At 35.6% G+C, this 27951-nt stretch overlaps 1 protein-coding gene across 4 annotated transcripts in view; it reads left to right on the plus strand.

Annotated features, from left to right (window-relative positions):
- The first annotated feature begins 2497 nt into the window (after positions 1-2497).
- Positions 2498-27951, plus strand: part of TENT2 (terminal nucleotidyltransferase 2) — a 66860-nt gene continuing 41406 nt past the window's right edge. For 2 of the 4 annotated variants that reach the window (XM_028114512.2, XM_028114515.2), the window contains exons 1-4: positions 2498-3152; positions 9449-9622; positions 9830-9919; positions 12694-12931. In XM_028114512.2, the coding sequence (XP_027970313.1) occupies positions 9486-9622; positions 9830-9919; positions 12694-12931 (465 nt within the window). In that variant the 5' untranslated portion in view covers positions 2498-3152; positions 9449-9485. The remainder of the gene's footprint in view (positions 3153-9448; positions 9623-9829; positions 9920-12693; positions 12932-27951) is intronic. The other 2 variants (XM_028114513.2, XM_028114514.2) reach the window with 2 other exon arrangements.

Genomic DNA, 27951 nt, shown 5'->3' on the forward strand with positions numbered 1-27951 from the left:
CTCTGGGATCATGACCTGAGCCGAAGGCAGACGCTCAACGACTGAGCCACCCAGGTGCCCCTGTGTCTTTTTTTTTTTTAAAGATTTATTTATTTTAGAGAATGCTTGCACATTTACGAGTGGCGGAGGGGCAGAGGGACGAATCCTCAAGCAGACTCCCCTCCAAGCGGACTCAAGACCATCATCAAGACTACAGGATAGAAAAATCAATATACAGAAGTCAGTTGTATTTGTCTTCTACTAACAATGCACAGTCTGAAATTGAAATTTAAATTACCATTTAAAATAGCATCAAAAATATGAAATAGATCAGGATAACTTTGATAAAAGATATTCAAGTTGTACACTGAAAATAATATGCTGAGATAAATTTAAGAAAACACAAATACATGGGGCACCAGGATGGCTCAGTTAGTTAAGCGTGTGATTCTTGGTTTGGCTGTCATGATCTCAGGGTCATGAGATCCAGCCCCAGGTTTGTTCCATGCTCAGCGTGAAGTTGGCTTGTGATTCTCTCCCTCTTCCTCTGCCCCTCCCTCTGCTCCCATGCATGCGTGTGGACGCTCTCTCTCTCAAATAATCTTAAAAAAAAAATACATATATATATCTTGTCAACACTACAAACAAGAAAGCTGAGTGGCTATATTGCCATCAGACAAAGTGCACTTTATTTTTTTTCAAAGTACACTTTAGAGCAAAAAGTATTACCAAGAGAAAAGAGGTTTTATAAAGTGGATCATTTATAAAATGGATCATTTCATAATGATAAAATACTTTTCATAGTCAGTTTCATTATGGATAAATTCATCTAAATAACAAAAATTATAAATGCAAGAAAGTTTATGCAACTAACAGCAGAGTTCAAAATACATGAAGCAAAACTGATAGAACAAGCAGAATTAGAAGAATCCGTAATTACAGTTAGTTCAATACTTCTCTCTTAATAATAGGATAAGTAGACAGAAAATCAGTATATTTTAAGTCCCCCAGGATTTAGAAGATTTGGACAATATCAACAAACTTGATGTGATTGATGTTTATAGAACATTTCACCCAACAACTGTCGAATACACGTTCATCTTAAACGCATACTGAATATTTATCAAGATAGACCATATTCTGGGTCACAGAATAAGTCTCAATAAATTGAAAATGATTCAAATTATGCAAAGTATGTTATCTGATTATCTGATTACAATGGAATTAAATTAGAAATCAGCGACAGGAAGATGTCTGGAAAATTCAATTTTTGTAGACTAGGTAACACACTAATAACCCATGGCTCAAAAAAAAAAAAATCTCTGGCGAAATTAGAAAGTATTTTGAAATGAAGGAAAATGAAAACATATTAAAATGTGTGAGGTGGGGTGCCTGGGTGGCTCAGTTGGTTAAGTGACTGCCTTCGGCTCAGGTCATGATCCCAGAGTCCCAGGATGAAGTCCCGCCTCAGGCTCCTTCCTGCTCAGCAGGGAGTCTGCTTCTCCCTCTGACCCTGCCCCCCTCATGCGCGCGCGCTCTTTCTCTCTCTCTCTCAAATAAATAAAAAATCTTTAAGAAAATAAAATGTGTAAGACGTAAAGAAATACTCTGAGGGACACATCCCACCCAATGCCTATATTACAAAAGAAACGTCTATAATCAGTGATCTCAGTCTCTAAGTTAAAAAACTAGCAAATAATGAAAAAATTTGAAAATTAAGGAAAAAAAAGTAGAAGAGAGGAAATAAACCTGAGCAGAAATCAATGAAATAGGAAACAAAAACAATAAAGAAAACCTATGAAAGCAAGAGTGCTTTGAGGGATTTGAGATCAGTAAAGTTGATAAGCCTCTTGCCAGAACGATCAGGAAAAAATAAAGATGACACAAATTACCAATTTCAGAAATGAGAAATTCTTCTGTAGGTATTAAAAGGAAAATAATACTGTTAAAAGATTGACATTAACAAATCCCAACAACTTAAGATATTTTCATAACCATTAAAGCTCACTACAGAACAAATATTAAATATTTGTTGAATTCGGGAATGTTAAAATATTATTAAAAGCAGGGTGCTGAGTCCAGGCTTCACACAGAGACAAATAAGGCATTTTCAACCCCAAGCGGCTTTCATTTACTGGAGGAGTAAAAAAAAAAAAAAACAAAGCTTAATACAGATCCGGTGCTGAGGAGCGAGGGAAAACTGGGTCAGAGAAAGCTTCTCTGGGGAGGAGTCATTCAGCTGAGACAAGAAAAAGCCGTTAAAATATGGGTATCAGAAAAAGAGCCGCTGTGCGTCATATCAGGTGGTAGGTAGCCCAGAGGAGCCCTCCGCGACCGGGCCTCTGCCGAACGCCTTGTCCTCCCTGTCTCTGAGGTGTCCCATCTCTTTCCCCACTCGCGCTCACTGGCGCTAGGCGTCCACCTCCGGCCAAACCGGGACTGCAGCAGTGTGCGCCTGCGCACTCAAGCAAAGTGCTCGCTGGAGGGGGCGAGGCGGCTGCCGGAAGTGTGACCTCTCGCTCCCTGCTCGCTCTTCCCATCCGGGGTCGTGGAGGTCTTCCGGGTGTTCCTGACAGGGTTTTCTACGCCGTTTTTTCGGCGAATTTTTGGTCTTCCGCTTCTTGCTACCGGCCCGAGCCTTCCGCACGCTTGCTAGCCCTGTCTTTTCTTGTGTCGCTCCTCCCCGGCCGCCGAGCCCGGGGTTTAGATTGCAATCGGGATCCGGAGCCAGGCCTAGCCCTTCCGCAGGCCACTACCTGCTTTCGCTGGGGCGAAAGCTACAACCGTGCACGCCGGACTCTCGCTGCTCGGGCCTTGGAGCTCCTGGGCGAGCAGTGCCGGTAGGCCCTGCTTAGCCCTTACCCAAGGACACCTGTGAGTCAGGGGGGTTTCGGAAAAGGACGCAACCGTGTAGGCCCAGGTCGGGGGCGGGGCTCGGGGAACTTTTCCCGAAACCTCACTGTTATGTTTGCGTGGGAAGTTCCGGCAATATTTCTTAGACGTCCCAGACTTATGGGCGGCCCCCAGGCTGCAGCACTTTTTGAAGAATCTTAGGACCAGTTACTTTTTCCACTCGTTTCCCTTCCTCGCACCCGGTTCTCAGTCTAGGACCATAAGAGGAAGACTGTCTTGGGACCCCTGCATGGTGTTTCAAAGGGTGGTGAAAAACTAAGGTAAATATCTGGATTAATAATTTAAAATTTAAGACTTTGTATTAAATGGGCTTCAGTTCTTCATTTTACAGTAAAGTGCACAGTTCAGGACTGTGTCAGATTGTTGTACCCTTTTCTTCCCGTTAAGCCTTTGTAGTTAGACTCCTTGTCTCTTTAGGCCAGAACACGATGGGGTTTATGTGTCTCATAATATCTGGAATATCCAAATACCCCGTCTTGTTTTCTCTCTTTTAGCTCTTTGTTTAAAATAGTAGTTCTTTATTTAGATTGCGGATACCAGTAGGAAACAAAGAGAAACTAAAACTCAAGCTAAATCGGAACTTGTTAACAGATATGTGGTATGTGATTTTGTGAGGAAAGATCATAACTGAACACTAAATCTGTGTTTGTATTACCGGTAACATACTATTTTTGTAAATACTGTCTTGTATGGTGTTTTACTACAGGTCTTTAATATGTACAGCCAAAAGGCTCATAGTAGCTAGCCAATAATGGTAATATTATTTTGTTGGTATGTTAGCCCCAGTTATGTCTAATCTGGAAATGCTCCATAATATAGGCTTTATGTGAAACAGGCTATTTATCAATCATTTAAGAAATGTCCATTTCAAACCACATGACATTATTTTTTAACTCTTGGATGGAATCTAATTCTTAATAAAAAGGAATGTTCTTTTCAAAACCTTCAGGTAGTTTTCACAGTGGATGAGCAGGATTTAGGAATTGGGCTTTTTGGATGGTGGAGAAAAGAAGTGAGTTTAGGATATCAAAGACATTTGGACAAAGTGGACAGATAACTTGATTTAGTTGCCACAGTTCTGTCTTTTGGCTTTTATCCTAGGGAGATTCTGCTTTCCAGGAAATCCTGTTGAAGGAATTATATAATCTTGAAAGTTCTCTTAATTGGTTGGAGGAGAGATCAGGTTTAGGACAGAAATTCCAGGTTGTGAGTTACAGGAGCAAATACTGTATCAGTAGGAATTACTTTGCAAACTACCCTTAATACAGCTTTGTCTTTCATGTATGATTATTTACAAATAAACCTGTATAATATCCCATTGTGTCAACCTTAGTCAAGAAGCAACTTTTAAGATTTTTTCCTGACAAGAATCAATGCAACAGTTTTAAAACACACCAAAAATTCCTAGATTATCCTATTTTATAGTCATGTACATATTGAGAAACCGGTAACTTTCAAGCTAAGAAAAACGGGATATCACCAATATCTGGATTGTATTTATTTATCATGCAATTCTTATACCTGCTACCACAGTTAATGTGGAATAGTGTTTTATGTAGATCATCCAGTAGACTTAGTGAAGAAGCCTTTCATTCGGAATATAAAGAAAAATATTTAAAATTTGATAGATGTCTCCTTAATGCTGCAGTGGTAATAGGTTTGCTGGATTTTATACTCTAAAACTCTATATTCTGGGGATGCCTGGGTGGCTCAGTCAGTTAAGCGTCTGCCTTTTGCTGGGGTCATGATTCCGGGGTCCTGGGATCGAGTCTCGCATCGGGCTCCTTGCTTGCCTACTTCGCCCTCTGCTTCTGCTGCTCCCCCCTGCTTGTGCTCTCTCTCTCTCAGATAAATAAATAAAATCTTAAAAAAAAAAAAATAGAACTCTATATTCTGTTTAAAAGATGATCCCTTGTATTGTTTGTGATAGATTATTATTTTTGGATTCTTTCGTTTTTTTGGATTATTTTAGATTATTCTTATCTTCATCAATATCACTGTTGAAAGGTATTAGAAAAAATATTAGAAGGAAGAACTGAAATTCATAGACTTTTGTTTTACTTCCTCATCGTCATGCAGGATGCCTATGTTGTGGGGCACTGAATGCCATTCCCATAGGAATGATCTTACTGTGAGGGCTGTCCTAGTTAAGAGCTAGACTCGAGGGCCAAGATTCATAATGAGGAGAACCTGACAGATACTTTATTGTGGAGGGCCTGCAAAAGCTTCGATGCTTATCTGGGAATTTAGGATAGGCTGAACTAGATACCTGCCCTAAGGTAAACTTGGCTAAGTAATCATTGTAAGCTCTTAAGCCTTGGATAATTTGGTCATTAGCTTTGTTGAGTACTACTGGGGCACAAGACACCTTTTGACTTACTCCTAGTTTGGATCTTAACATGTCTTGGGATAGAAATAAGGTGAAGTCTGGGCTGTCATATCGTTTGGGGTCTTCCAAGTCTGAGTGCATGTGTATGGGACTTTATTTGGGTCCAGAGGAAAAACACAAGCATATAATTTATAGATATAAACAAAGGGTTTCGAATTTTAACTATGAACTGATTTCAATAAATCTGAAAATAGGACATTTTAATTTTAGCTTTTCTGAATATAAATTCCTTCCCTTGTTTGATCGGATCTATAGTATCTGTATTCCAACAAAATGAAATACCAAGAAAAATTCATTATGATGAATTATATTTAATGTCATTTTCTCATGAATCTTATGATAGGAATTATGTTTATGGGAGTTTGGGACAGGGAAGCAGAATAAAGAAGGCCAAGAAAGAAAAGAGCATGAACCTGGGCAAAAGGTAGAGTAAGTCTTTAGTTGCTTGTCTTTAATCTTGCTTTCTGTGATTGAGTGTACTTTTAATAAAGGATTGTCTGGAATCCTGCTTGGTTCAAGATAATTTCCATTTCCTCTGAGCAGTGAAAATCAGTACAGCTTAGCAATTATGATAGGATTGATTTTTTTTTTTTTAAATCTCCTATAATAAGAGGTATAGACCTTTGAAAAGAGTTGGTAAATTCTTGTTTTCTGAAGGTAACACCTTGTCTCGCATTCACATTAGGGAGTTGGGCACTTGGGATGAGATCTGATGGTGGCCCAAGATTCTTGTTCACAATCCATTTTGAAGCCTGGACTGGTGAATCTCATTATCTGTGGCCAGCCTCGGGAATTTAAATTTTACAAAATTGAAAAAAAAAACAACAAAATTTGTATGAGTAATTTATTAGTTTCTTCCCAGATCTTTGTCTTTTTCTCTCCTATTTTCTCCTGCTCCAGTTTTTCCAACCATCTGGTCTCAATACCCAGAGGCAGCTACATTTTTTTAAGCTGCTTAAGTGTTATTTTCCTCTGTTGTTCTTAAAAAAAAAAAAAAAAGCTTAAAAAATTTCTATAGCCAGTTTTTAAAATTGACATCTGCTGAAAATGAGGACTTAGCACCTTTATGTACCCTTTCTTATCATTAAATTGTGATGTATATGAACATGTAACTGTATATAATGTGTATGTAATCCTTAAATATAATATGTAATAAATGATATATAATAAATTTATTATAATTTTTGTTTAAACTAGTATTTTTAATGTTTGTGTTATTGTGAGAACCAAATAGGTAATGATTATATTTTCTTTTTTATATGACTTTTTGAGTTTTGTTTGTTTGTTTAGTAATTTCTTTTTAACCTGCTACTTTTCTGTTTCTATGATTATTTCTGCTCTGTTAGCAGAACTCCTCTTGGTGGTCAGATACATCAGGAAATCTTTCAGTAAAGTTTTAAGTTTTTTTCTCCTTGGCTATCTTCTTGAAACACTTTATCTTCTTGGCTCTAATTTAAGCTGGTAGCTTCCCTTCACCATCATCCTAGGGTATTTACTTTGTCTCTGCCCTACAGCAGATCTCCCTTTTCCTAGATCCCAGGTTTTGTTTTGTTTTTTGATACCTTACATGTCTGAACATGTTTTTATTCTACCTTGCCTTGATATTATACCTGGGTATGGAATTACTGCTTGAGAGCATTTCCTTCAGAGACTTGAAGGCACTGACTTCATTGTCTTATGGTTTCCTCTGTTGCTATTAGGGAGTTTAAAGACATTTTGATTGTCAGCCCTTTTATAACATTTTCCTCTTCTGTAATATTTCATAAGCCTCTTTTTCCTGATATTCCGAAATTGACCATACCTTGATGCATATATATATTTTTAATGGACTTTGTACTCATTAGGTCCTTTAATTCTCAGGATTGGTTTTCTTCAGTCCTGGACATTTTCTTGTGTTATTTATTTGATAATTTCCTTCTCTGTGTTTTCTCTCTTCTACAGGAACTTCTGTTATGTTGCATGTTGGACCATATAATTTGATTCTCTTTTATTTTTTCTCTTACTGTCCTGCCTCCTTTCTACCCTCACCCATTTTTCCTTTTTCTTCTAAGAGATTTCCTCAGTGTTACCTTTTAAGTTTTTACTCAGTATTTCTGCTTTCAATTTTGTAATTTCCAAGAGCCTTTTTTGCTTTTAAGTATATTCTTTTTTTTTTTTTAAGATTTATTTACTTATTGGAGAGAGAGAGAGAGGAATGTGTGAGCAGGGGGAGGGGCAGAGGAAGAGAGAAGCAGACTGTGCTGAGTGGGGAGGCTGATGGCAGGGCTTGATCTCAGGACCCTGTGATCACAACCTGAGCTGAAATCAAGAGTTGGACGCTCAACTGACTGAGCCACCCAGGTGCCCTGAAAACAGCATATTCTTGTTTTATGTATGCAGTTTCTTAAATTAATTTTTTTTCACTTTTAATTTGTTCTTGGCATTGTTTTTGTTTATTCCTTGATCTTTTTTTCTGACAGTGATCTGTGGATGTTTATTTTACATGAGAGGTACTAGAAATCTAATCACAAAAAGCAAGCTCTGTTTGTATGGATGGGCAGCTCAGTAGTAGGCTTCACTGTAGTTTGCTAGCAAGCTTAACTTCTCCTTGGTGGAAAACTGTTACTATATTATAGGTTCTTTGGTTACCATATTATATAGTTTCTTTCTCAGTTATTCTGTAAATGAGTTTTCTTATTTTTTTTTAGATTTTATTTATTTATTTATTTGAGAAAGCGAGAATGAGAGAGAGAGAGAGAGCACATGAGAGGGGGGAGGGTCAGAGGGAGAAGCAGACTCCCCGCTGAGCAGGGAGCCCGATGCGGGACTCGATCCCAGGACTCCAGGATCATGACCCGAGCTGAAGGCAGTTGCTGAACCAACTGAGCCACCCAGGCGCCCTGAGTTTTCTTATTGACTCATGGGAGATGGGCTGGGGATCCTATTTTCACTTTGTTGATTTTACTTAATACTTGTTTTCAGTTTGTTACCTTAACCTATTCTTTGTAAGTTTACAGCCTTTTGGGATCAGTCATTGCAAAGTATAAATATCTAGTCTCTTGCCTGGGTCAGTGAATGGTTCTGATTGCTTTGTACAGTAGCCCCCCCCCATCCTCAGAGGAGATAGTCCAAGACCCCCAGGGATGGCTAAAACTGGGTACTACCGAACCCTATATATATATATATACATACACACACACATATATATATACACACACACACACACACTGTTTTTTTCCTATATATACAACCTATGATAAAGTTTAATTTATAAATTAAGCACAACTAATAAGAAAATAGAAACAATAATCTACTGTAATAAAGGTTTTATGAATGTTGTCTCTCAGAATGTCTTATACTGTATTCACCTTTCTTGTGATGATGCTATAGGTGATAAAATGCCTATGTGATGAGATGAAGTGAGGTGAATGATGTGTGTATGTGACATATTGTTAGGCTACTATTGACCTGATGATATGTCAGAAGGAGGATCATCTGCTTCTGGGCTGCAGTTGACCACAGATAACTGAAACCACAGAAAATGAAATCGTGGATAAGGGGGGGACTACTGTGTATAAATTTTCCCCATTGCCGTGGAACAAGCTCTTTTACTGGACATCCTTTATATAAAGTTATTTAGACTTTGAAGTGAATCTCAGAATTTTAGAGTTATTAGGCAGTACAGATTCCTTCCCTTGTTTGAGCAGATCTCTAAGAAGATCTGTAAGATTTATATCCTAGGAATCGGGTTGTCATATTATGGCTTACACCTTTGAATAAATTAGATTGGGTATAAACATAAGAGTCTGTATGGCTTCATTAAATGTCTGTATTGGGTGGTTTCTGTTTTATCAGAGTATATGGTGATAACTTGATTTCTGAAAGATGTGTTGATATTAGGGTACATTCATCAGAAATTAGAAACTTGCATATATTTTACTATCATTTGAATAATATTTTTAGATTTAAAATTCATTATTAGCAAAAAATAAAAAAAGTAAAGTTAAAAAAATTCATTATTAGCAAGTTTTTTGTTACCTGTAGTGGGACTTAGAAATCTGTTTAAGCTTTTGAAATAACTTTGCAAATGAAATTCATAACTTGGTAACTAATTGCTTTAAATAGTAGATACTAGTTAGGGTTCAATATTTTTAAGATATAATAATTTGTTTTTTAAAACTATTCTAGGTAGAAGAATACATGTTCACTTTTAGTGAACAAGAGCATGTTCCCAAACTCAATTTTGGGTCGCCCGCCTTTCACCCCAAACCATCAACAACATAATAACTTCTTCGCCCTGTCACCAACTCTTTATTCACACCAGCAGCTTATAGATGCACAGTTCAACTTTCAGAATACAGAGTAAGTATGGTGATACTTTGGTCCATATCATTTATAAATTTTGTTTTCTACTTGACACAAACCCTTTTTATATGAAACATTTGAAGTTAAAATGTCATTGTCTTGTGTTCTTTTGATCAGTGAAATATATTTAGTTCTTATGAAATTGGTTTTTTGTTTTTAAGGTAAAAATGTTTACTACTACTGTTTTTTATCTGTTTTTGGTAGCTTGTCAAGAGCTGTGTCTTTACAGCAGTTGACATATGGAAATGTCAGTCCAATACAGACCTCAACATCTCCGTTATTTCGAGGAAGGAAGTAAGTACTTCTTAATTATTTTAAAAGAAGAGTTGGCATGTCTCAGAACTGTAGATCACTGTTTCCTGTATTAAGATTGGGTGGGTACTATGCCCTAAGTTTTATTTTCTGGAACCTGTGCGATCAGTCCTATCAGAGAATTTTAAAACTTCTATATATTTAAAAAAGTTTAGGGATATTTTTGTTGATTTATTCCTGACACAGCAAATTTTAGATGGAGTGAAGCTATATTTCTTCAGAATATTACTTTGAATTGAGATATTAACTAAATGAGATGGTTTTCTGTATTAGTTTGCTAGAGCTACTGTAACAAAGTACATCAGCAACAGAAATTTATTTTCTCACAATTCTGGAGGCCAGAGGTCCAAAAGATCAAGGTGTTGGCAGGTTTGGTGTCTTCTGAGGCCTCCCTGCTTGGCTTGTAGATGGCTGCCTTCTCTGTGTCCTACATGGTCATTCCTCTGTCTGTGTTTTCTGTGTCCTAATCTCCTCTTCTTCTAAGGACACTAGTCATATTGGATTAGGGCTCATTTTAATGACACCATTATAATTTTTTAAAGGCCAAATGTCCAAAACCACATTTTGAGGTACTGGGAATTAGGGCTTAACTATAAGAACTTTGAGAGTACACAGTTCAGCCCATAAATACCTTTTTTCTAGTAAAGTTTACTATTTGATTTATCTAAATCTTATACAGGTAAGGTTCCTTAATAAGTATTCGTAAAAATTTCTGCATGACTTAAAGCTTTCTACAGAGAAATGAGAGTCAATTAATTTTAACCAGTTAAAAGTAATGGGTGTATTACAAAGTAATTATAATAGAACTTTAGAGATGATTATTAAAATAAAATTTGGCAGTACTTGTAAGATATTACTGTTTAAAGCCTATGTAAATATTCCATAACTTTACATCCAATTAAAAATAACACTAGCTAAGTATTATTTATTTATTTGTTTGTTTGTCAGTGAGTGAGAGAGAGCATGCAAGCAGGGGGAGTGGTAGGCAGAGGGAGAAGCAGGCTCCCCGCTGAGCAAGAAGCGTGATATGGGGCTCAGTCCCAGGACCCTGGGATCGTGAACTGAGCGGAAGGCAGACTCTTAACCGACTGAACTACCCGGGCGTCCGCCCCCCCTTTTTTTTTTTTTGATTTATTGATGACTCATGTAATTGGCATTGTTCTTAGGACTTTACAAATAATTTGATTAAGTTTCACAACACTCTATGAGGTATGTTATTCCTCTTCTGTTGAGAAAGATGAGGCACACAGAGGTTAAGTAACTAGTTATTCGGGTGGAAGCGCAATTGGGATTTGAACCCAGGCGGTCTGGCTCTAGATCCTCTGCTTAGAAGCACTGTGAGTTCTTCAAAGTTGTTGTGGAAAGCTATATAATGATGCTAAAAGTATTGACTTTATTCAGATTTTAATTTTTTTGAAGTTGTCTGGATAGCTAACTTGTGAATCACCAATGAAAACAAATTCCATTGGCTCATAGTTACACATATTTTAAAAACTAAAATTGGCATTCTCAATAGAACCTATTTAGCATATAAAGCTAAATCATTTTTATATTAAAAGATATTAAATATACTCTTGTTAGCATTGTATACCCACTTATTTTGTGGATCAAGGAGTGAGGAATTGGGGTGATCCTAAAGGAGTGTTGTAATGAAAACCTTCAGGTGGCTATGACCCATAGAATTTTAGAGCTTAAAAGCAATCAGACCATTTCCCATGGCCTAAATTATTATCTGTATGAACAACTTAATGTATCAATGAAGTATTTTTTTAAACAAATAATTATTTTTTAATTATTTCCTTTTGCTTTATTATTTTGAAAAATTTCTGCCTCCAGAAAAATTTAAAGAATAGTACAATAAAACCCTGTATGCTGTTTACCTAGATTCATTAAAGTTGTGCTATATTTATTGTCTTTTTTGGCTTCTTTTTCTCTTTACCCCTACTTTTTTTCCAAACTTTTTCTATGAAAAAGTTGTAGACATCACTTCATTCTACCCCAAAGCACATTAGTGTGTTCCTCCTAAGAACCAAGGATCTTCTCCTATATAACCAAAATGCATTTGTCATGCCCAAGAAATTTAACATTAATACATTACTGTTATCTGAAATGCAGTTAGTTTTCATATTTCTTTGGTTGTTCATTGTCTTTATAGCTTTTTAATATGATCTTTCCAACTGATGAGCCAGAACATAGGTGGACTTAAAGAGCCTTTTTATATATATATATATAAATAAATTTACTTATTATTATTTTTTAAGATTTTATTTTTAATGTCTACACCCAATGTGGGGCTCGAACTCACAACGTAGAGATCAGGAGTCACATGCTCTACTGACAGCCAGGTGCCCCTTTAAGAGCCTTTTAAAATATATAACTCTCAGTTCACTTAATCTTATTCTCCCTATGTTAGAATTTGGGTTTTTATTGTTAGTGTTTCTATGAATAGAAGTTTTCCTACAAAGTTTTCACTGGTGAGATAAAACATTGGGGGTAGTTCAAATGTAGGTGACTAACCCTGATGTACATATGTAGTTTTTTTTTAATATGCATTATTACTATTTGTTTTTCCTAAGGTGTTTTTCTAAGGCATCTTTTGTGCTCACAATGAATATTTTAAGATTCATATAGAGCTAATAATGTGGCCTTGCTGTATTATTAGTCATTATTGGTATTATTTATATATTTTTAATTGTTTTCTGTTTGTTATTAGAAAGTTATATCTTTAATCACTAAGGTATATTGCTTGTTTTCAGGAGATTAAGCGATGAAAAAAACCTTCCTCTTGACGGTAAACGGCAGCGTTTCCATTCACCCCACCAAGAGCCAACTATAGTTAACCACATAGTGCCTTTATCAGGTGAAAGAAGATACTCAATGCCGCCATTGTTTCATACACACTATGTACCAGATATAGTCAGATGTGTTCCACCTTTTCGAGAAATACCATTTTTAGAACCTAGAGAAATCACACTGCCCGAGGCCAAAGATAAGGTAATAATAATGTAGATTTTAGTTTTACCTTTTGGGAAGTTAATATAATGTATTAAAAATATCAGAAATACCTAATGTTTTGGATTAAGTAGAATATGCCTTTTTTGCTCTGTTTAAACTACTTAACAGTTTTCTGTCTAAATTTGATTTTTTAAATTTTTTGTTAGCTGTTCTTTTATTTAAGTGCAGCTTTCATATCAGGAAATCAGATTTTCTCTGATTCATAAAAATCTGGATTAGGGCTCAGAACATTTGATTTCTTAGTTTAGAGAACTCTTGTTACTTTTATTACAGAGAAACACATATTTATGTGGTTATTGTAATAAAGTGTCAAAAAGCATTTTCTCTTGGGATATTTGTGTTTGTCATGAGGTTTTTGAATATCAAAAATAAAAAATCCAGGAGTCACTGAGAAACTAATACATTCAGAGTGATAACAATGAAGAGAAAGATTTATCTAGCAATATTATTTGTGAAAAGCATTTCAAATAAATGAAATGAAGCTGTTAAATAATTTTTGAAAAATGACATTGTCATCATTGGGGAACAATGAGTTATTTAACCACTAACATTAGAAGCATATCCATCCCCCCCCACCAAAAAAATTCTAGGTAATTTAGAAGAGTTTATAATGTAAATATCTGCATTCTCTTGGCTTGTCTATGGCTTATATTTGCTGTTTTTGCATTTTCAAAGCTGCTCCATTTTTAAGAAATATGACATTTGTAGGCTGAGGGGAATGATCCTGAAGAGTGTAGTGACTTTGTTTTACTCATCTTTGGGTTCCTGGCAACCAGCATAGGTCTGGAATATAGTGAGTGTGCAGAAAATGTTGGGTCAAAAAAAGAACGCTTGCTTCATTCTTTAGTTGTGCTGCTTTTTATTCCTTTATCATTCTTTTTTTTCTTTGAGATAGAACTATCATAAATTTCATTCTTTTTAAGTGTATGATTCAGTGGTTTTTAGTATATTTGCAAAGTTCTGCAGCCATCACCACTATCTAATTCTAGTATGTTTTCATCATCCCCAGGAGAAATCTTGTACCCAGTAGCAGTCCCTTCCCCATCCCTAACCTTCCCACGCTGCCCCCCTGCCCTTGGCAACCACCAGTTGATTTTTTATCTCTATGGATTTGCTTATTTTGGACATTTCATATAAATGGAATCATACATTGTGTTGTCTTGCTTTTTTTCACTTAGCATATTATCAAGGTTCATCCATGCATGTGGCATGTGTCACTTCTTTGTCTCCTTTTACAGTTAAATAATATTCCATTGTATTGATATATCCTATTTTGTTAATGTATTCATCAGTTGATCAACTTTGGGGCTGTTTCTGCTCTTTGACTATACTGAATAATGCTACTCTGAAAATCTGTGTACAAGTTTTTGTGTGGACATATTTTCATTTCTCTTGGGTATATATCTAGAAGTGAAATTGCTGGGTTATGTGGTAACTCTATAACTTTTTGAGGAAGTGTCAAAGTGTTTTCTAAAGTGGCTACACCATTTTACATTCTCACCAACAGTGTATGAGTGTTCCAATCTCTCTCCATCCTTGCCAGCACTCATTATTGTCTGTTTTTTTGATTATAGCCATCCTGGTGGGTATGAAATGGTATCTCATTGTGATTTTGAGTTCCATTTTGCTAATGATTAATGATGTTGGTCATCTTTTCATTTGCAGGTTGGCCATTTGTGTATCTTCTTTGGAAAACTGTTCAGATCTTTTGCCCATTTTTAATTGGGTTATTTATTTTTTATTGTTGAGTTGTAAGAGTTCTTTATAATTCTCAATATTAGACCTTTATCAGATTTATGATTTGCAAATATATTCTCCCATTCTGTGGTTTGTCTTTTTCCTTTCTTGATGGTGTGTTTCTTTGAGACACAAAAGCTTTTCATTTTAATGAAGTCCAATTTATCTGTTTTTCTTTGGTTGCTGGAGCTTTTGGTGTCATATATGAGAAACCATTGCCTATCCAGTGTCACAAAGATTAATGTCTGTGTGTTACTCTGAGAATTTTATAGTTTTAGCTCTTAGATGTAGGTCTTTGGTCCATTTTGAGTTAATTTTTATATGATATGAAGTAGAGGTCCAACTTCATTCTTTTGCTGTTAGTCCAGTTGTCCCAGCACTATTTATTAAAAAGATTCTGTCATTTTTTTTTGTTATTATGAAGTAGGAAAGCAGTTAGGTGAAAACGGCAGGAGGGAGGAAGAGGCAAAGTAAAATGGGAAAAGACTAACTTGAGAAGTTTTGGTACTGTTCCTCCTCCTCCCTCCCAGCCCCCCATTCTTTCTCCTTTCTTTGCTTTCTCATTTTAAAGAAACTCTTGTAATACTATAATGTGAAAGCCTGTGGTGTAAATCAAATCCGACCAATTCTTTGAGTGAACATTAAGAATCTTTTACTATATGTGGGTTTTTAATGTATGTATGCAGGCTCATTTTTTATGGAATTTATAAGTATTGAAGCTTTCTATATTTTTGCATGTATTTATATGTTTAATAGTTAACTATTAGAACTAACTAAATAACTGCTAGTTCTGCATATAGACTAAATATATGTTGAGTCTCAGTAAATTTAATAACATAATTTATATCAGTATGTATCATCTAGTAAAGTATGGTTCCATATCAATAACTTTGCTTAATAACAGGAAAAGATTCTCTTAAATCTTACGTTTTTGGAGTAAGCATTTATTTCAGAAACATAAAGATATATTTTGTTGTTAAGCCAATTTCTTTGAGTGCTACTCTCTACTTGCCTAGTTGTAGGGGAAAGAAGGCAAGCGATTAGTTCTGTGTTCATTCTTTAAGCGAACACTTTTAAAGAAAACTAACATTTATTGATGTCTTTTCTCTTCTAGGCATTCTACATATGTTATGTCATTTAGTCTTTTCAACAACCCCATGACATGGATATTACCCTAATTTTACTGAGGCTCAGAAAGCTAAATAACTTGCTCAAGGTCACAGCTAGTAAGTGACACAACTGAGATTTGACCCTTGTCTCTGATAATACAAAGAGGAGGAACTTAAGATGCTTAAAATCAAGGGTAGGGAGATGACATTCTTAGCATTGACTATAACACCAGGTAATCTGTGACAGTAGTGCTAATACTAATAAGTATCTTTCTTTGCCAGCAGTGTGTTCAATGATTTGTATTGTTTACCTCTGTTTACCTCTGCTACAGTGTGAAGTGAATGGGAGCTTCAGTGTGAAATAAAAATGGGGTAGTGGTTTCAGGCCTTGAATGCGCAGTAGAATGCCACTGAAGGTTTTTGAGTAGAGGAATAGCACAATCAGATTGGCATTTTGGAGAAGGTGGTTCTTGTGATATAGTGGAGTTGAGCTTGGAATAAGGAGGGCCTGGAAGATGGATTATTATTACCTTGAAGGCTGTTAAATTCACTCAGATGAGACGTGCTGAAGCTTTCAGTTATGGCATACGGTAGTGAGAAAGATGTGAGAGACCATGCATAAGGAAAATTGGTAGAATGTGTGGAATCATTGAATATAGGGAAGAGAGAGAGAGAGGCATTTGTGGCTCCAATGATTTGATTTTGGACTACTAACAGAGATAAGGAATATAGATTTGGGGTATATAAATTAATTGAGGAACTAGTCAAGAACTATTTGGAACCATGGTAAGATCTGTAATTTTTGTGCACTTGAGAAAGCTTGTATTCTGAATATTGCTCACTAAGAATATAGGGCTATGGGAAAATAGAGCTGGAGTAGGCTACTCAAAATTTAAACAATTTTGTAACCAGAACACTATCAAGAGTAGTAACTGATGCCTTGGGAAATAACTTGGTCAGACCAGTAGGCGGCTTCGTATGGCTGGATGCTGCTGCAGGGGATATTAAAAATATACAAAATAGAGTTGGGATACTGCCTTGTGGGGGACATTGAGACAAGGCAGTTAAAAGTGGAGCTCTGAGTCAGTGAGGCTGCTGTTATAGACACAGAGGGAAATACATCAGCAGAGAGCTGTCTGAGGCTGACGGGATGCTTTATTGAGTGGGAACCGTCAATATAGTGGGAACCCAAATAGGTGGGAACTTATTTTTAGTTGTGTTAGATCTATAAGGACTCCTACTGTGCAGCAGCCAAACTGAGGAATTCTTTTTCTTTCTCATGAAGGTTATGATGTAGAATTTCAGCTCCGTGTTCAAATTAACTAACATGTTGAATTGATACCATTCACCTACTTATCAATTGTCTATAAGCTAATTGGTATTGTAGAAAAATATGTTGTAGTTGAATTGGCAGTATATATTTCAGAAGCAAAGCAGGGCCAGAGATACAAATTCTGAAGTCTCCTGTAATGAAACTCTTGGGAGTAGACTAGATTCTGTTTTTATTTATTATTCAACAAATACTTGTGAGTGCTGTTATCTATGTGCTACAATGTTGTACCACAGTGTTGTGCTAAATATACATGGTCACGGTCTCTTTACCATATACACACAGTATAGTGAGAGGGAGAACCGCTAAAGAATGGCCATTCAAATCACAGTTTTATTTATATATTTGTAAGTTCAGTGAAGGAAAATTGCAGTTCTGAGAGAGTGTTTTTGAGGTCAGGGAAGGTCTAGAGGAGGTAATGTTTTAGCTGAGATCTGAAGGATGAGTAGGGGTTAACTAGGGAAAGAGTGGTGGGGTTGGAGAGAATGCTTCAGAGAGAAGGAACAGTATCTTTGAAGGTCCTACTGTAGAAAGGAACATGGAGTATGCAAGAACTGAAAGGAGGCCAAGGTGGCTAGAGTTTGGTTGATGAGGGGAAAGTGGCTGAAGTGTGGTAGGAGAAGTGGGGCGAGGGCCAAACACTAGTATGTTACTTTGGTGTTCAGCCTAAGAGCAGTGATATACCATGCAGGGTGTTTTTTAGGCAGGGAAGAGAGAGAAGTTAAAATTATTTTGACTTCACTGTGGAATTTGAACAAGGATAGATGTAGGAAGTTATTGGATTCTATTCTAGGTAAAAGGTAGTGGTGCCTTGAATTATGCAGTGTTGGTAGTTAAGATGAAGAGAAATTATTGGATTTAAGCTGTATTTGGGAATTGGAATTGATAGGATTTGGTGATTTGATTAGATTATGTCACCTATTAGGCCTCTTGACTCTTGACATTTTGGAGCAACTTTCTTTAAGGTGGAGAGGCTGTCTTGTGCATCTTAGAATGTCTAGCTGCATTTCTGGCTTTAACTCACTAGATGCCACCAATCCTGTTAAGAGAAACAAAAGTCAACAGACATTGCCAAATGTCCCCTGGGTGGGGGTGGGGGGCTGGGGGTGGCTGGTGGGAGTGGGGGGGGGTGGGTGGGTACAGAATTGCCTCTGGTTGAGAACCACTAGATTAGAGAAGAAGGTACTGAGGATTACTTTAAGTTTCGGTCTTCTACATGGATTCATGGTAGGATCATTCACTGAGATGGAACAAAATGGAAAAGGAACAATATGTTTGTGTGTGTTTAATAGGAATTGGAGGATAAACAGGGGCCACATGAAGTCTGTGGACATGTTGTCTTTATCGTACATTTGAAACATCAAATTAGATATTAGAGATGATAGTTTAATATTATAGATCTGAAATTCACAGGAAAGATACTGACCAGAAATGTACATTTGGTAATCATTGGCATATAGATGGTAATTGAAACCAAGATGGTGGATATGATTGTTCAGGGAGAGAAGAGAGCCTGGATTCAAGACTGAAATAGTTTGTGGGAAGAATGGGAAAACAGAAATGGAAACTAAAAGTATATACAACTGTTTTTGGGAAGTTTGGCTGTAAAGGGGAGGAGCTAAAGATTTGAAGTTGGAACAAAGGTTTTTTTTTTAATTTTTAAGGTTGGAGAAAGTTTAACCACATATAAACGTTTATGGGAAAGATTTAGTGGAAAGAGAGGAGATTGACTACTCAGCAAAGAAAAAAACAATCATCATAAGTTTCTTCAGAAGGTAGAAAGGGCATGGATCCTGCTTATAGGTGGAGTGATTGGCTTTAGAGAAGAGAAAAGCTTTTTGGAATTGGGAGGATAGGGGAGGATTGGTGTAGATAACGAGGAAGTTTGTAGATATGATAGGGAGTTCCCATAGTTGAGTGGCTCCTTCCTGTTTTCATTCTGGGTTATTGTGCAAGGTTATCTATTAAGAGTGGGGAGAATGAAGTGGGATGTCCAAGGTTTGAGGATAGTGGAGAAGGTTTGAAATAGCATTGACTGAGTGCAGTAAATCAAGCTGTGAAATAGAGAAATATAAATAGAGAAATAGAATGGAGAAGACTTGAAACAGTACTTGCTGTATAGTGTAGAAGACCGACCTAAGATTGGTAATAATGAATTTATTGTAATTAATATATATCAGTCAGCTGGCTCAGCCAGCACCAAGGAAATATTTTGTTAGTAAAAGTTTTAATCACTTTGAAAATTCATATTCTTCGTTTTGAAACCTGAAGACTTAAGTTTTTGAAAATGAATACGCTCTGAATTTACTTTTTTCCCTCCATTTTAAAATCTTTTGTGTTTTTCAAGTTGCTGTATTAACAAACAACTCTTTAAGTAAAATATCTGAATTACCTTTCTGAATTAACTTTTATTTCACTCTAGCTTTTAGGTGAATATATGGTTGCCTGGACAAAAAAGAGGCTGTAGAGGAATCAAGAGTTAACCAAGCTCCTGAATTCTATCTATTATAACTGTTCTTTGGAAATTCTGGTTAGTTTGAAGATATTAATTGAATTGAAGTAATTGATTTTGAATTTTTAGTTGAGATGAGGTTAGGCTGAGGTTTTCGTGGTATTGATTATAAAATAAAAGTGATTATGAGTGAATTACTCAAGATATCTTGTATAATGTTTAATTTTGGAAAGGAGAAAATTTTATGGATCCTCTTGGCGCCCTTGGAGGAACAGTTTAGGGACGGTTATAGATCTCTTAGAGGCTCTGTCTTTAAAAAGTTTTCTTTTAAATTTCATCATTGCTCTTAGAAACAAATTTAAAAAGGGAATATTTGTAAAGCGTTAGCTCACTGAATTTCAAATACAGTTGGCCCTTGAACATCACAGTGATTAGGGGTGCCAACCTCCTGTGCAGTTGAAAATCCTTGTATGACTTTTGACACCCAAAAAAATTCTTCTAATAGTCTACTGTATGTTACATGTATTATATACTGTATTCTTAAAGTAAGCTGGACAACAAATGTTAAAATCATACAAAAGAGAAAATACACTTATAGTACTATACTGCATTCATTGGAAAAAGTCTAAGTGGACCTGTGCAATTCAAACCTGTGTTATTCAAAGGTCAACTGTAGTTAAAATGTGTATGCCCACATCTCCTACCTACCTCTTTATTCCAGCCTTATTGAGGTATGATGACAAAAATTGTATGTATTTAAGTTGAACACTATAATGTCTATAAATTGTGAAATGACTACCACAATCAAGCTAATGTCCTTCATCTCACACGGTTACCATAGTTTTTTGTGGTGAGAACAACTAAGATCTATGCTCTTAGCAAATTTCAAGTACATAATGTATTATTATTAAAGTCACCATATTGTACATTATTTCTGGAATTATAACTGCAAGTTTGTATGCTTTGACCAACATCACCCCATTTCCCCCATACCTCCCAGCTCCTGATAATCACTGTTCTACTTTCTGCTTATTTATTTAACTTTTTAAGATTTAAGATTTAAAGTAAGTGAGATCATGCAGTATTTTACTTTTATGTGTAGCTTATTTCATTTAGCATAATGTCTTCCGGGTTTGTCCATGTTGCAAATGGCAGAATTTCCTTCTTTTGTAAGGCCAAATAATATTCCATTGTGTGTGTATATGTGTGGGTATGTATATGTGTATACATGTGTATATGAATGTGTGTGTGTGTGTGTGTGTGTGTGTGTGTGTGTGTATGCCACATTTTCTTTATCCATTCATCCATTGACAGACATTTAGGATGTTTCCATATCTTGGCTATTGTGTTTAATGCTGTAGTGAACATGGAAGTGCAGATACCTCTTTGAGATAATGACTTTATTTCTTTTGAATATATACCCAGAAGTGGAATTGCTGGATCATATGGTGGTTCTATTTTTAATTTTTTGAGGAGCCTCCATACTGTTTTCCAGTAAGGTGGTAACAATTTACATTTTCACCAACAGTGTATAAGAGTTTCCTTTTCCTCTACATCCTGGCCAACACTTGTTACCTTTAACTTTTTGATAATAGCCTTTTAACAAGTGTGAGATGATATCTCATTATGTATTTGATTTGCATTTCTCTGATGATTAGTAATGTTGAACATCTTTTCAGGTACCTGTTGACATTTTTGTATCTTCTTTGGATTCCAAATGTTTGTTCAGGTCCTTTGCCCATTTTTAAATTGGGTTATTGATTGATCGCTGCTGAGTCATATGAGTTTCTTATATATTTTGGATATTAACTCCTTATTGGATCTCTCATTTGTGAATATATTCTCCCATTTTGTAGGTTCCTTTTTCAATTTGTTGACTGTGCAGCAATTTCTTTAGCTGTGCAGAAATTTTTTAGTTTGATGTAGTCCCACTTGTTGATTTTAGCTTTTGTTGCCTGTGCTTTTAGTGTCAGGTCCAAAAAAATCATTGCAAGACCACTGTCAAGGACCTTTTACCCTATGTTTTCTAAAGAGTTTTACAGTTTCAGGTCTTACTTTTAAATCTTTTTTTTTTTTAAAGATTTTATTTATTTTCTTTTAAATCTTTAATCCACTTTGAGTTGATTTTTGTGTTTGGTGTAAGATAAGGGTCCAGTTTCATTCTTTCACATGTAATTTCCAGTTTGCCCAACATTGTTGAGGAATATCCTTTTCGTATAGTCTGTCCTATTGCATAGTCTTGGCACCTTTGTCGAAGATAAGTTAACCGTGTACATATGAGTTTATTTCTGGGCTCTGTAGTGGTCTGTGTGTCTGCTTTTATGCCAGTACCATACTATTTTGAATACCATACCTTTGTAATATAATTTGAAATCAGGAGTGTGATGTTTCCATTGTTATTCTTGCTCAAGATTGCTATAGCTTTTCTGGGTTATTTGTGGTTCCATGGGACTTTTACCAGTGCTTTTTCTATTTCTGTGAAAAATGCCATTAGAGTTTTGATAGGGTTTGCATTAAATCTATAGATTGATTTGGACTTTTTAAACAGTTTTAGTTCTTCCAGTCCATGAATGTGGGATATCTTTCCATTTATTTGTTGTCTTTAATTTCTTTTGTCAATATTTTATAGTTTTCATTGTAGAGCTCTTTCACCTCCTTGGTTAAATTTGTTCCTAGGGCTCTATCTTTATAATGTATGTGTCAGAAAAGTTTTGAAAGCTACTGAGATGTATTTTTCTGTAGAAAATCTAGGCCAGGACTGTACACAGTAGGTCCTCAAGTGAAAGCTTGTTTTGTTTTGTTTTTCCATTCTCCTTTTATTTCTTGGTCAAGTTCAATAATAATGTATGCCTAAAAGCAATCAGACTTAAGGGAAAGAAATCAGAATTCAAAGTGCCAAATCAGTGTTTTATAAATTAAGAAGACTCTACTCCACACAAAAACGTAATAATTTAACACAAAAACAAGGATTGTGTTTCTGGCATGACATTTTCCTGATTCTATTTTATTTTAGTCAATTTTAAGAGAAAGGGAATTTAGCATCAGTAATGAATTTAAACTTTTATTATATATCTATCTTTATTTTTCCAGAGTTATGTATGTAACAAAGATTATGGCAATCTTTGTTGCCTGAGGGGAGCGAGCAGGAGAGAGCCTGAGGAATTGATAGTTTTTGTTGAAATGTTTATGAATTAATAACTAATGTTTTCTGTACGATATTTAATTTTATTGCTCTTGTCTTTGAAAGCTCATTTCTGAGTTGTGTTTGTTGTTTCAGATAGCATTTATATTTAGTCAAAAACCTGTTACCGTTTTCATATAGTATATGATCAGGTTTTAGTAATCCCAGCTGAAAGATTTTTTTCACTTTCTTTTACATGGGGGCCCAGCTAACACGGACAAATGTAGAAGCTGCTGAGAATGACATGTGAAAGTTATACCTTAAGCTTTATTTATTGACACATTTAAGAGCTTTTCTGAATCTCAGTCTATACTTGTCCTTGATGACTTGTGTTGACCTAAGACAGTAACTTCATTGGTAATTTCTTTGAGCCTGACTTTGAAGAAAGGTTATAATATCTTTTAGGAAAAATGAACATATATATTTGGAAGAAACATTAATTTTAGTATTTTATACTATAGGTAAATATTTTGTACAGTTTTGAACAGATACAACTTTTATTTATAGTGAGAAAGAGATATCTTCTACAATTACTTTAAATTAAAGTAATAGATATTGGAAGGCAGCCTAAACAGGTAGTATTGTAGAGATTGAAACAACTTCAAGAATAATCTATTATATGGATACTTTGTTGGAATAATTTTTTTAAACCAATGATGAGGAAAAATATGCTTCTGAGTGAAACAAAAGCAAGTTCCTGAAGTGCCATTATTCATAGTCACCTTGGTATTACGTATATGATTTGAATATTTGATGCCTGATATTCATCAGCCAAGGAGAATTCATATCATACATTCCGCCCCCCTGAATTATAAGAACATTGAGCCATCTTCTGAAATATTTCTCTAAATTTAAGTAGTAGAAGTCTTATTTCAGCATGTATGTACATTTATTTTGAGTTTTGTCTCATTTGTACTCTATATTCTATATGGTGTCTATTCTAGGATGCAGGAACGTAATTTGATAATGTGAATCCCTAAGTAAATAGCTAGGTAGTGAGAATTCTTTTGTATAGAAACCTGTTAGTGCTCCATTATAGCAGTACTTGAAAGAGAAGAAATGTTTCAATGAATGTAAAAAAGGGAAAGGAGCAAGTATATAGAATTTTATATTTTTTTATATTTTTCACATAATCATGAATTTTTTTGGTATAGGAATATTTCTATATGAATATCATTTGGATGAAAGAACTTCATAAATATGATAAAATTTCATTTGAGCATTGTTATAAAGAAATTTCTTTTTGCTACCTAAGAAATGTAGTTATATGTAGGATGATACCTACTATTAGTTCTAGGATTGTGTTGATCTGCCTAACTGATTCTCTAGATCATAAGGTCGGCAAAACTTTTTCTATAAGGGCCAAATAGTAAATATTTTAGACATGTGGGCTGTGTGGGGTCTCTGTTAGATATTCTTTTTTCTTTTCTCTCTTTTTGAAACAATGCTTAAAACATGTAAAAATTATTTTATCTTACTGCCTCTGCAAAATAGTTCAGGGACAGTATTTGGCTTATAGGCCATAGTTTGCCAGTCCTGCAAATCAATAAAATTTAATTGTTCAAGTGTTATTTAAAATTTTATATTAACTACTTTACTGGCCACTTCTTTCAAATCTTTTATACACTTGGATGCTTTTATTTTATTTTAAAAGATTTGATTTATTTATTTGGCAGAGACACAGCGAGAGAGGGAACACAAGCAAGGGGAGTGAGAGAGGGGGAAGCAGGCTTCCCGCGGAGAGGGGAGCCCAATGCGGGGCTCGATCCCAGGACTCTGGGATCATAACCTGAGCTGAAGGCAAACGCTTAACGACTGAGCTACCCAGCACCTCTAAACTTGGATGCTCTTAAAAAGGTTTTTATGGAAAATATCAAATATATACAAAAATAGAATATAGTATCATAAATCCTATTACTGAGCTTTAAAAACCACCAACATAACTACCAATTTTATTTCATCTATACCTCTCTTCCTCATTTGTTTGAAGTACATGAAAGGTATATCATTATATTCACAAATATTTCAGTATTTTTTGTTATCTTTTTAATCCTTTTGCCTATGCCATACTTCCTTGTTTACTGTAGCTGTTATAATAAGTAAGTCTTGAAGTCTGATAAGGCAAATCCTCCAACTTTTTTTTTTTTTTTAAAGATTTTATTTATTTGACAGAGAGAGAGACAGGAGAGAGGGAACACAAGTAGGGGAGAGGGAGAAGCAGGCTTCCCGCTGAGCGTGGAGCCCAATGTGGGCTCAATCCCAGGACCTGAGCTGAAGGCAGCCGCTTAAGCGACTGAACCACCCAGGCGCCCTTCCTCCAACTTTTTTCTTCCTTTTTTTTTTTGGCTATTCTTGGTCTTTTGCCTTTCAAATAAAATTTAAAGTTACTTTCTCAACTCCTAGAAACAAACATGCTGGGTATTTTATTTTGTTTTGATTGCACTGACTGTGTAGATTAATTTCAGGAGCATTAACATCTTAACAGTAGTTACCTGATCCACGAACATGGTATAGCTCTCCATTTATTTAGGTTTTTAATTTCTCACATCCATACTTAGTAATTTTAAGTGTACAAGTTTTATATATCTTTTTGTAAACATATTTCTAAATACTGCTTTTTGCTGCCTTTGATAAGTTTTTAAAATGTAGATTTCCAATTCTTTTTTGTTAGTACTAGTATAGATACTTTATAGTCACTTATCTTTTTGGAAAATTAAAACATAAGAGAAAAAGCCTTGGCCTGATATATTATGTTAAAATTTCCAATAGTTTGTGGACATGTCTTTCTGGTGTGCTTTATTATCTGTAGGAGTGTTACTCTATTCTCAGTTTTCTTATAAAAACTTTGTATGAAGGGCACCTGAGTGGCTCAGAGGTTGGGCATCTGCCTTGGGCTCAGGTCATGATCTGAGAGTCCTGGGATCAAGCCTCACGTTGGGCTCCCGGCTCAGCAGGGAGTCTGCTTCTCCTTCCTCTGCCCCTCCCCCTGCTCATGCTCGCTCGCTCTCTGTCTGTCTCAAATGAATAAATAAAATCTTTAAAAAACAAAACAAGACAAAAAACCAAAAAACTTTGTATGAAAATTGACCAGAGTCCTTTTTAGGCATTATTTCTTCAAATGTTTTTTCTGTCCTCTCATTCTCACCTCCCTGAGATTCCAAAATTTGCATTTAACAAATACAAATACAAGTGAGATGCCTTTTCCTATACTACTTTTAAATTAGAATGGTTGGGCAGACTAGCTTTCTGAGATTTATGGCTTTAGGAATCCTCTTTTGTAGTTATGTAGTATTCAGAAATATACTCTCTGACACTTTTTCTTTCCTTATAGCTAGACTTGGATTTTTCAGCATTTTGGGTCAGATAATCTTTACTGTGAGGGATCATCCAATTCATTGTAGAATATTTAGTGGCATCCTGGCCTCTAACTACTGGATGCCAGTGACCACCCTATGGCACCCCTCTTGCCCCCAGTTATGATAACTAAAAATGTTGCCAGACATTGTCAGGTGTCCCCTGGGAGTCAGAATCATTTTAGTTCTAGACCATGTTTTCTTTGCCCCTTTTGGCTCTCTACTGTTTAGTTTAGATTTCTCCTCCTGGCAGTTTCTGCTTGTGTGTTGCTTTGTCTTAGAAGGGAGCTTTCACTTTGTTTTGAGATTTCTGATCTTTCTGTGATCCTCTGCATTTACCTATAAACTCTTGCATGTAGCCTGTGAAACTTTCCCCCAGTTTTGGTTGCTGTTCCACTCTGAATTGGATTCCTCAATTTGAGGAAGGGGGAAGGAAGTACTACCTATAGGCAATTTGATTTCTGGATGGTCTGGCTTCAGGACTGTCCAAAATCTTTTTCCTTTTTTTCTTCTTAACGTTTCTGGTACCATGTGGGTCTTGCTGCTATTGGTGTTTGGTCCCGATTGCTCATATTTTGGGGTTCATGAGTGATATGTGGTCATTTGTTTTGTATTTGTTAGCCCTGTTTTATTTTATTTTGGTTTGGTTTTATATGTTTTATTCTGGTTGCTCTTATGTTTTTTTGGAGGGAGGGTTATTAAAAACTATTAAAATACTAATGTTAAGTATATTAATATTGTTATCAAAGGGATATTAAAAAATGATATCTCTTTCATTGTCTAATTGCCCAGACTGCCTCTGCCTTCTTAAAATGTGTATTCTAAATATGACAAAAGAAAATGTTTTATTTTTTTGTCCATCTATTTAAAAATTCTTTTTCTTTTTTTAATTAAAAAATTTTTAATGAAGTACAGTTGACATAATAATATATTAGTTTTAGGTGTACAACAGTGATTTGACAATTATATGTGTTAGGAAATGCTCACCACATTAAATGTAATTATTCTGTCACAGCAGTATAAAGTTATTACAATATTATTGACTATGTTTCCTATGCCCTATCTTTCAACCCTGTAACATAGTTATTTTATAACAAAGTTTGTATCTCTTAATCCCCTTTACCTATTTTGCCTATTCCTCCATGCCCTCCTTTTGACCGCCACCAGTTTGTTCTCTGTATGTATGAGTCTGTTTCTGTTTTTGTTTTGTTTATTTGCCTGTTTTAAGAAAACATTTTAAATGATGGGTGAGACTAGTGCCTCATGGCACATGGGCCCTGAGGAAGGCCTAGAGAGGAAGAGGTTGAAAATGCAAGAGGGATATGGAAAAACTCATGGAAGTATTTGTGCCCTGGAACACAAGTATTGGTAGAGGGATTAACTTTGAACAGGGGAGAACAGTTTGTTTGACAGAAGAGATAAAGAGATGGAATTCATTCAGGTATGTTAGTTTGCAGAACTTTGCAGTTAGGAAGCTGAGGAGTCTGCTATTTTCAATTTTCTTAGTAAACTTTATGTAAAGTTATTTGCTGCAGAGAATGAGGTAAGTATAGGGACTTGAGGAAAGTAGTAAAGGTTTTAGAACAATCATGGTGAAAAGTGAGAGCAAAATCTAACCAGAGGCTTGGAAGCCTGAATGATGCTAAGGACCAACCTTAGGCTAGACTTTATAAAGTTGAAAGATGCCAGTTTTGTGATTTAAAATTTTTTTTTTCAGTTTCATGTTCTGATGTAAGAACTTAGAAGGTGGTTGTTTGTATAGTGAGATTTTTCAGGACCAGTGTTAGGTTGATCAAGACAAGGGGATAATGTTAAGGCATGATAAAAGAGAGTGGTT

The sequence above is a fragment of the Eumetopias jubatus genome, unplaced genomic scaffold (assembly GCF_037043125.1).
Source record: "Eumetopias jubatus isolate StellerSeaLion01/CBP00866 unplaced genomic scaffold, mEumJub1_p1.0 scaffold_5, whole genome shotgun sequence".
NCBI lineage: Eukaryota > Metazoa > Chordata > Mammalia > Carnivora > Otariidae > Eumetopias > Eumetopias jubatus.